This window comes from Ceratotherium simum, chromosome 34 (genome assembly GCF_057802395.1).
Source record: "Ceratotherium simum simum isolate JZ-2026a chromosome 34, ASM5780239v1, whole genome shotgun sequence".
Taxonomy (NCBI): domain Eukaryota; kingdom Metazoa; phylum Chordata; class Mammalia; order Perissodactyla; family Rhinocerotidae; genus Ceratotherium; species Ceratotherium simum.
The window spans coordinates 19,926,461-19,937,551 of record NC_141933.1 but is presented as its reverse complement, the minus strand read 5'-3'; the positions used below and the strand labels follow the sequence as shown (position 1 = coordinate 19,937,551).

Here is an 11,091-nt window from a genome sequence, read left to right as displayed (position 1 = left end):
TTGTTCAGATTTGCATTTTATAAGTGTAATGATAATAAGAATAAGAGCTTGAAATTATTGAGGGCTTGCTATGAGCTGAATACTACGTGCCTTACTGCATTTAACAGAAAGATCTCTGAAATGAATTTCCAGCGCTGAGAGCCGAGATAAATGAACTAGTGTTGAAGTAACCAGGGAAGGTTCCCTAGACAATGGACATCACAGAGTGAGTAGGACTTGTAAAGGGAGCAAAGAGAGGCAAGCTCACCAGGTAATGGGAAAAATAAAAGGGATGCTCTTGTGGTGTGTACCAACATGTACCCATGAGAAGGTGAGGAGACCTCTGAATGTAACAATCATATGTGTTTAGTGGTCAGTAACATTGATTTGAAGGAGTATGGGGAAGTACTTTAGAAGGTTCTAAAAGTCAGGTGAAGGAATTTAGGCCTAATTTCCAGGCAACAGGGAGACAGTGGTGGTTTCTGAATGACCCAAGCTGAGAGAGACTCAGGAAGAATTGTAACTTCAGTGTGCAGAATAAAGTGAGGGATGAAGACTCAAGACGTCTGGAGACAGATGGAGCACATAAAGGCTGTGGTAGTCCTCACGTGAGCTTATATCCTGCCTGAAGATGGAGGCTGCAGGGAGACAGAGGAAGAACTGGTAAAACTCTCAGGATGTGGGGATTGTGTAAACATGGGAAATGCAGGAGAGGCATGAGTTAGAGGCAACTCCAAGCTTTCAAGCCTGAGGGCGGGGGAGAATGGTGGTGCTGCTGTAAGACCCAGGTGTGAAGAGGGGTCTGTCAGTCACCCCTGCCAGGAGATAATGACAGATTCCATAGCTCAGGCTCACCAGCTGCAGCTCTCATCCCTGTGCAAATCCCTGTCGAGGGGTGGAGGAAGAAAGGGAGATCCCCAGGTCTCACACTCTGCTCAGTATCCCACATAGCTTCCTCGTCTCTCATGTTCTAGAGATGATAGCATTGAAACATTCCCAATAACTTGGAGTTTCCTGGAATGCTCCTGCTATTCACAGAGGAGGCAGAATAGAGAATTTGGACAAGTTTTGTATCAACCATGGGTGTTGATGTCATTTCGCTCAGGCGTGGGACTGGCTCACCCCTTTCTCCTCTGGCTGAGGCATGGTGGCTTTCCCTCCCTTTCCAGATAAGTGTGGGTTTCAGCTTTAGTTCAATCACTCACAAGCTGTGTTTGTTTGGGCAAGTTACTTATCCTCGCTGAGTCACAGTTTCCTCATCTATCAATTAGCTACCTTAAAGTGGTACAGGGAGAATTAAATGAGGGGATGACCGTAAAGTGCTTACCACAGTCCAGCACACAATGGATACTGAAAAAAGGGCAGCAGTGTCTGCTGTTGTGGTAGTTGGGATGACAATGAAAATGGTGAACATCAGGTAACCACATACTTTAGTGTCCTTCAGGTCACTAGACTATTGCACAGACTCTTTGGGTTGTTTTTGATGCCTTCCTTGTTTCCATTCCTCTGCACCAGTAAGGGAGCTTCATCTTGCTTCCTCTCTCTTGTTCAGTTGTTCTTCCTGGGTACCCTTATTTTATGCTGTGCAATCCCCCATTTCTCCTCCAGTTTCAGCCAGGTAACTTACTGAGGATTTTCTCAGCATATATATATATATATATATATATATATATATATATATATATATATATTTTTTTTTTTTTTTTGTGAGGAAGATCAGCCCTGAGCTAACATCCATGCCAATCCTCCTCTTTTTGCTGAGGAAGACCGGCTCTGAGCTAACATCTATTGCCAATCCTCCTCCTTTTTTTTCCCCAAAGCCTCAGTAGACAGTCGTATGTCATAGTTGCACATCCCTCTAGTTGCTGTATGTGGGACATGGCCTCAGCATGGCCGGAGAAGCGGTGCGTCAGTGCGCGCCCAGGATCCGAACCCGGGCGGCCAGTAGCGGAGCGCACGCACTTAACCGCTAAGCCACGGGACCGGCCCTCTCTCAGCATATTTTCACCTTGTGTATGTCTTCAAATTCTCACAATGAGAAAAACTGGCGAGGGGAGGTATTTAATCCATTTCAGTGTGGAAGCCTAAGCAGAAGAAGGAAAAATAAGAGGAATAAGAGATACTTCAAGTAATTTTAAAAGCAGAGAAAATCTTGAGAGTTTTCTCTGCCTCGTTTTATAAGTGTGCTGTTTGATTGCATGAAGTTTGATCTTCCTGAGTGAAAGCCATCTTTCCTTCTTCCTTCACGTGCCTGAATCACCTAGGCATATAGTAGGTGCTTAATAAAACATTTGGCCAAAGAACTGAATTGAAATAAATCCTAACCTGCTGCTAACAAAAATGTTTGCCAATGGTGGGAAAACTGGAAGACAGAAACAAACTAACTAGTGAATCCCCATATATTATGCTTGAATTATTGTTTGGTATTGAGCTATATTCTCAACAACTTCCAAATGTCCACTTTGGTCCCAGGTGTCAAAATTTTCTCAAAATGTTTGTAAAATTTCATGAAGCTGTGGGATTGGGTGAAACCACAAGGCTTGAAAGAATTCAGAAACTTATATAGTTCATGAAAGAAAAATATTGAAGACACTCTTTAGATAGGGAGAAAATATTAATGAGATCGACATTTCTGGGGAATAAATGCAGGAAACAAGGGATTCAGGAATGGAAGTTCACTTGAGAATCTATAACACAAAGGCATGATGAAACAACACTGAGATTGGGAGAATTGTTAGTAATTAACATAGATGGTTATTAATGCTGAAAATGTTGATTAGTTTTTCAGTGTGGTATACTTGAAACAATATACTAGTTGGAATAAAATTATCAGGTTCTTGTTCTGGATTCACTTCTTACTGGGTGGCTTGACTAATTCATTCCTCTGAGCCTCAGTTTTCTCACTTGGGATATGAGAATCACAGAGTTTTTGTGAGGTAGACCGAATAGTGTCTTATATAGAGTGGGCTATGAGCAGTGAATGGATAGACATTTGCTTTATTAACAAACAAAGAAACAAATAAACTGGTGAGATGTTAAGTGTGAAAGGGTTCCATCAACAGGCTAGTGCTAAATAAACATGAAGGATTGGTGTTATGATTGTGTTTGTTTTGTCACAGGGCTCTTCTCTGAGATCCAGCTTCTTCAAATGAAATCCATGGCCAGTACAAGTAATGTGAGTGAGTTAATTTTCACTGGCCTTTTCCAGCATCCGGGGGTGCAGAGAGTGTGTTTTGTGGTGTTTCTTCCCATGTACCTGACCACGGTGGTGGGCAATGGCCTCATCGTTGTGACGGTCAGTGTCAGTAAGAGTCTGCAGTCCCCCATGTACTTCTTCCTGAGCCACCTGTCCCTGGTGGAGATCAGTTACTCTTCCACTGTTGTCCCTAAATTAATCACAGACTTACTCACCAAGATTAAAACCATCTCCCTGGAGGGCTGTGTGGCTCAGATATTCTTCTTCCACTTCTTTGGGGTCACTGAGATCCTTTTGCTTGTGGTGATGGCCTATGACCGCTATGTGGCCATCTGCAAGCCTCTTCATTATATGAACATTATGAGCCACCAACTATGTCACGTACTGGTAGCTGGTTCCTGGCTTGGGGGCTTTATTCACTCCATAATTCAGATTCTCATCACCATCCAGTTGCCCTTCTGTGGTCCCAGTGTGATTGACCACTACTTCTGTGATCTCCAGCCATTATTCAAGCTTGCCTGCACTGACACCTTTGTGGAGGGCATTATTGTGTTGGCCAACAGTGGCTTAATTGCTCTGTGCTCCTTCCTCATCTTGGTGGCCTCCTATATTATCATCCTGGTCAATTTGAGGAACCATTCTGCAGAGGGGAGGCGCAAAGCCCTCTCCACTTGTGCCTCTCATATCACAGTGGTCATCTTGTTCTTTGGACCTGCCATCTTCCTCTATATGCGACCCTCTTCTACTTTCACTGAGGACAAACTGGTGGCTGTGTTCTACACGGTCATCACCCCCATGCTGAACCCCATCATCTACACACTCAGAAATGCAGAGATGAAAATCGCCATGAGGAGGCTGTGGGGCAAAAATGAGAACTCAGAGATGGAGTGAAAATGAGAAAGTGATTAAAAAAATGTATGTCTGATTATTCTCTGTTCTTGAAATGGATTTTGATTTTAGTGAGACATTCATGCATGGCAGAAACAAATATAAAGACTTAATGTTACTGCTGCTGTGATTCTCCTTAGTAACTGAAGACTCCCCGGTAATTTGTTATTATGTTTATGTAATGTTCCAAGGCCAGAGGTCAGATTTGCTTCATGATATCCAACAATATCATGGTATTAGGCAATGTGAAGACTCAAACTTAGTGCAAATGCAAAGGAGAACATCTTGACAAATGTTTTGTAGGTGATTCATTTCTTCTTCTCACCACCATCCATCCTTCCCTTTTCCTTCTTCCTTTTCTCCTTCCTGTTTCTCTCTTTGTTCAACCTCCCTCATGATAACAAACTATATCTCATTAAAAAAGGAAACCAAACAGAGGAGTTATTACGGAATATTTGGGAAGAAGGGTACCAATCTGATCTTCTCTTCCAATGTGGGCAGTGTCTTCGAAAACTGTGTCTAGGAATTTTTCTCTTCTGGTTGTTTCTTGGCATCTTGTACCATAGACTATTTGACTACAAATATCGGAAAAATCCCTGGAACAATTTCAGTTCTTGTCATATGTTGGCACAAAAGATAATCCTTCCATCTCCGTGGGCCCTTTCACAATGTCTAGCATCCATAAATTAAAAAAAAATATCAAAATAACATAGATTATAGCTAACAATAGGAAAAGATCAAGTCAAACATTTTAACAAAAAGGAGATCAGTTTCAGACTAATCAGATGTAAAAATAACACAGAATGTACAAAATGCTTTTTAGGCCTAATTTGAAGAATGAAGGGGAGGAAAATACCGTCCATGCATATTTCTACTCCAGACTTCTGTCCTTTATTCTCAGTGACCATGCCAACTCCGTATCTTTTCATGTCTATTAGTGTTTCTTGGTGAAGTGTGATGAGGCAGTCTGTGTCTATGACATTGTTTCAGTGCTCAGAATCTCTACCTCAACTCGCCGCCTCATATCATCGTGAACAAGTTAGAGAATATTGAAAAATTTGCCTGCTGACTTTGGAATTACACAGACTGGCTTTGCATTTGTGCTCTGTCCTTCCACCTCTCCTGCTGAGGGATGGAGCATCATAGGTGTGCTACAGGCTTTAAGGCCTTTTCCCTTTCTCCTTAGGTGCTGATTGAGCATGTAGGTGAATAGTGGTTTTAAAGGCACCAGGAAATCTCCCCCACTTCCCTTTAGTGTCCCCTCTAATTATGGCCATGGATGGCCATCATTAATCCCTAAGAAAATACCACTTCTGCCTGGAATGACTTTATCACCCTTTTCCATATGGCAAAATCCTATACATCCTTTAAGACCTAGGTTAAAATCATCTGTCTTATGAAGCTTTCTTTGACCCCCCTCCTCCTTGGGTTGAATTTGTGTCTCCTGTCCGTGGTTACTTTTACGTACTTTTATCATTGCCCTTATCAGTTTGATTTTATTATTTTATATGTGTTTCTCTCTCACTAGACTGTAAGCTCTCAAGTGTGGGACTATCCACTACTCTTCCTCTTCATTGCAGCTCTAAATATTATGCACATAGCTGGTGCTTCATACGTGCTTGTTGAATAAACAACATTTCAGGACCATGGACAATCCTTTCTAGATCCGTTCTTACTGATTCTTTCTGAACTTTCATGGTGAGGATCACATCTCTTCCTGTTAAAATTTGGAGAACTCAGTCTCTGAAATTCATCACACTGTTCCAATTGCCTCTCAGCCACAACCCAAGATACAAGCTACTTAACTTTTCTGAGACCCTGTTGCATAAATACAATAAGATTAACAATAGTATGGGCTTCATAAGATTATTCTGAATATTAAATAAGATAATATACATGTAAAAGTTTTAAAAAAGAATATGGTAGAGAGTTGTGCCATGGACTCAATCAATATCACTGTCATTGTTATTATCATTACTGCTGGTCATTAGTTTTCTTTTGCATGATGATGACCGCATGTCTGTCCATGCATAAGTCTTCTTTTAGTCCTTTTGAGCTACTCAAGATAGGCTTTGATTGCACTCCAATAGGCTTTTGAGCATTTGATGGCAGTTCAGTCTTTTTGTTTTGAGGTTTCTTTGGGCTAAATATTCACTGTTGTTTAATTGCTCTTGAGTGGAGCACACAGTACCTGGCGCATTGTAGGTGCTCAATAAATATTTGTTAAATAGGTGTTGACTGTAACACAGCCTCCTCATTATTTTTTATGCTGAATATACTTATATTTTTGTCAAGGTATATTTTAAGGCATTTGGTCCAGGACTAAACTCAGTGGAGCTACCCTTCCTTTCTCTGGATGCCTTGCTTATATTGTAGGAGCTAGGACTTCAGGATCCAGGCTGTGATGGGAGCCCCTTACCCATGTGCACGTTTGGTTTCCTCACTGAGAGCTACGGAAAGCACATCATCAATGAACTCCGAGTCACTGGATACTGCATGGCCAGATAACATCTACCCTAACTGCATTGTCAAAGCTCTCAGGGATCACCTCACCTACTGAGGGTGGGGACTTGGTGGGTCTATTGAGAGCTAATTACTCCCTTTGATCTGGTCTCACTGGAAAAACACAGGAACAAAAGGAAAGCATTTTTTCCATTGTTTTAAGAGATGTAGAATATTGTAACATTTTAAAAATGCCTACTGAATTCACAGAAGTAGTAACAGTCTAATTATGCCACTTACCATTGGAGACCATGTAGTTAGTTCTCAATTGTTGATTCGGTCACAGCATTAAACAAATGTATTTTTTTAGACAATAAATATAACAATCTCATTAAAGAAAAATTGGTAGCATGCTACAAACTACTTTGCGTATACAGTTTTGTATTTTTTCCAGTGTGTTATTTGTATCCTTTTAGGTACAAGTTTTATTGCATATAACAGAAAAAAAAAGGCAACTTATGAGATAGAACTACAAAAGTACAAAGGTGGAAAGTCCAGCACTGTTGTGGGGGTCCAACAATATCATTAGAAATCCAGACTCTGCCATCTTCAGCCTGTAGCTGCAACCTCATGACCTGAAAGGGTTGCTGGTGCTCCATACTGGTGCTGTCCAGTAGAACTTTATGCCGTGCTGGAGATGTTCTGTCTGTGCTGTCCAATAGGGTAGTGGCTACTGAGCAGTTGAAATGTGGCTAATGAGATCCAGGAACTGAATTTTAAATTTTATTTAATTTTAATATGTTTAAATTTAAATTCTACACGTGGCTAGTAGATGCCATATTGGACAACACAGCTCTAGCATTTCGTTTATGTTCCAAGAGGCAGAAAAGGGGAAGGAAGGAGGATAAACTGTTCACTTTCCCTTTTTGGAGATTTTCCAGAAGTGCCACACAGCAATTTTGCTTTCCTCTTATTTGATTGAAATTAATTACCCTGTCACCCTTAATTGAAAGGGAGCCTGGAAACTGTAATATTTTATTCTGTGTAGAATTGTGTTTAGCTAAAATCAGGTTTCTGTTCTGTTCCTAAAGAGGAAGGGGAGAATGGATGTAAGGATTGTCATATATTCTCAGGCACTCTATTACATACCAATTTCCTGAGTGATTAAAAATTTTCGTAAAAGTTGTTAGTGATTGCTTGGTAATATCACAGAGTCCAATTGTAGCATAATTTACTTACTCATTCACCCATTTCAAGGCTTTTAGATCCATTTAATAATTTATTCCACAAGACAATGTGTATGTACTATGTAGCAGGCATTATTCTAAGTGCTAGGGACACACAGTGGCACATGGGACAGAGAAGGTCCCTGCCTACTCTAGGTAAACATTCTGTTATCTGAAGCTGCTGAGGTCTAGATCAGCATTGCCAATAGAAAATTCTGTGATGACAGTGATATAAGAAAATTTTTATGTATTGAAGTACGTGGGGAAGCCATTCTGGTTTGAACTTGATTTGGCCTGAATTTTATTTGAACCGAAGAAGCTTGACTTGTAGCCTAACATTGTACATCTGCTTTAAAGAATGTACTCTTTTGAAGATAAGAATTAATGCTTTCCTTCTTATAACACCAACACTCTTTGAAGATGTCTCCCTTCCCAAGATGCCAGGATCATGTTGACCCACTGTGTATGTGCTAATCTGTAACTAACATCTTCTTGAAGCCTTACAGGAATGTACGCTTGTCATGCTTGATGTATTTATGTTTGTTTTGAAATGGTGTATAAGTACTAAAAATTGCTTTTCTCTGGAGCACTTTCTTCCCTTGTGACTGCTGTGACTCTCAGGCTATAGTCCTCAGTTTGGCTCAAATAGAACTCTCTTCTTTCTTTTTTGCGATAGAACGATTATTGATTATTTCTGTCAACAATGGAAATGTTCAAATCTATGCTAATACACGGTAGTCCTTAGCCATGTGGTTAATTAGTACTTGAAATATGTCTAGCATGACTGAGGAATTGAATTTTTAATTTTATTGAACTTAAATTTAAATAGCTACATATGGCTGGTGACTACCACATTGGATAGCCCAGGTCTACAACACTGCAGTGTTTACTTCTGCTGCAAACTTGCAGCTATTTCCCTGGATCAGGGGCAAGATTGCTCCTGTCCAGCAGTACCCTATAGGACTGTGGCTGACTACTTTTAAATCTCATCTCTCACTAACCAGTTCTAACTGTATTGCAGTTATAGTTATTTTTATACAATTGTTTTTACTTTTTTTTTTTTGTGAGGAAGATCGGCTCTGAGCTAACATCTGCCAATCCTCTTCTTTTTGCTGAGGAAGACTGGCCCTGGGCCAACATCCATGCCCATCTTCCTCTATGCCACACGGGATGCCACCACAGCATGGCCTGACAAGCGGTGCATAGGTGTGCACCCAGGATCCGAACTGGCGAACACTAGGCCACCGCAGTGGAGCATGAGCAACTAACCGCTTGCGCCACTGGGCCAGCCCCCAATTGCTTTTACTTTTAACTAGACCATAATTGATTTACATACCACAATTACAATGTTAGAGAATCTGACTTTGACTATATTTACATTTCTCAATGAGTTTTACACATTCATACATTTTTACAATGTTAATTAGTAAAATGGTAATTCATTTCAGCTTGTAGAATGTCCCTTAGCATTTATTGTAAGACATCTCTAGTAGTGATGAACTCTTTCAGTTTTTGTTCATTCTGGAAAGTCTTCATGTCTCCTTTATTTTGAAGGACAGCTTTGCTGGGTACAGCATTTCTGGTTGACAGGTTTTTTTATTTTATTTCAATTTATTAGAATATACTATCCATTAGCTCCTGGTCAGGTGTGGCTTCAGGCTGAACTCTCCAATTAAATGATGCCACTGGCTGTACTTTGTGTTTAGGTGGGGCCTCAGGCTGTTCTTTGAACTTGGGTGGGGCTAGAGATTGTGCTTCATGGTTATGTGAGGTCACTGTCTGGTTGGATGGGGTTGCAAGCTATGATTTGTGATTGAGTAAGGTCACTGGCTGGGTTCCTGCCTGGTCAAGGCTAAAGTCTGTGACTAGCAATCAGGTAGGCCTATATGCTGGGCTCCACTGCTGGGTGGGGTTGTAGGCTGGGCTCCATGGTTCAGTGGTACTGTAGGCCAAGCTCTGAGGCTGCTCAAGGTTACTCTTCATACTGGTTATGCAGGGCCAGAGGCTATACTCAACAGTTGGGCAGGGCTGCTGGCTTGGCTCCCTGCCTGGGCAGGCCATAGGATGTGCTCCATGGCTGCCAGGTGTCTATTGCCATGCTTCCCAGAGGAGCAGGATTGGGGGCTATGATCATTAGTTGGGTGGGACTGTGAATTTTCTCCTCTGCCTTGGTGGGCCAAAGGATGTGCTCCATGGCTACTGGCTGTCTGTGGCTTTACTTCCCAGAGCAATGACTGGAGACTATGCTGTGCAGTTGGGCAAGACTAGAATTTGCTTACCTGCCCAGGAAGGGTCATAGAATGGGCTCCCCAGTTGGTTTGGCCCAGTGGCTGGGGATCTGAATTGTGCAGAACTGCCAACTGAACTCCCTGGCCAGACAGGGCCACTGGCTTGGCTCTGCAGATGGGCAGAGCCACTGGCTGGGATCTCTGCTCGGGAGCCACTGCAAGCAGGAACTTGGTCCTCCAAGATCTGAATGCTGGTTGCTGTAAGCCCCACCTCTCTTATCTGTCTCTATGTGATCCCCAGTGGTTGAGCTATGCAAGTTCACACAGTGATTCCCATGAGGTGAGACCTGACTGGGCCTTCTGGGAAGTGTCTCACAAAACAGAAGAAGCTGGATATCCACCTTGGGTTCTCTTTTTCTCACTGGAGAAATTGTAGGCCTAGGGGGGCCCTCTCAGTGCAGTGCTGTGTTCGTTTGGGGATGGGGGGGGATGCAGTCAAAATTAAACTGCTCATTTTACCCTTCTAAAGCAGTGTTTCTTGGTCTCTGTTGTCCAGGGAGGGATGTTTCAGCCTCACCTTTGGGTTCTGAGATTTACACAATGGTGTCTTGTCCATGGATAGTTACTAGTTGGTCTTGTGAGGGGGACTGAATTAGGAATAACCTATGTTGCCATATTGATGGACTCTATTGGGAATTTTGAAAGGCAACTTCACTTAAAATGTCCAAAACAGAATTCTTATTATTCTCTGCTATTCTTGTTCTCCCAGTCATTCGTTCCTCAGTAAATGGCAACTCTGGTTTGATTGCTCAAGTCTGTTTTTTATATATATATATAATACTATTATTAATAATTAATAAAATAATAAATTATATAATTAATATAACATTAATAATAATTAATAATTTACATATTTGTATGTAATATATATTATATATTAATATATGTTAAATTAAGGTATAATTGACATAACACTATGTTAGTTTAGTTTCAGGTGTACAACCTAAGATTTGATATTTGTATATTTTGCAAAATGGTCACCACAATAAGTCCAGTTAACATCCATCACAGTGGTCACCATGCTGTACATTACATCCTCCAGACTTATTCATTTTATAACTGGAAATTTGTA

At 41.2% G+C, this 11,091-nt stretch overlaps 1 protein-coding gene across 1 annotated transcript; it reads left to right on the top strand.

Moving 5' to 3' along the window:
• Positions 1–3,110: 3,110 nt before the first annotated feature.
• LOC101409091 (olfactory receptor 4B1) lies at positions 3,111–4,066 on the top strand. The gene has a single exon (XM_014792476.2). The coding sequence runs from the start codon at positions 3,128–3,130 to the stop codon at positions 4,064–4,066; it is 939 nt and encodes a 312-aa protein (XP_014647962.2). The 5' UTR covers positions 3,111–3,127.
• Positions 4,067–11,091: the final 7,025 nt, after the last annotated feature.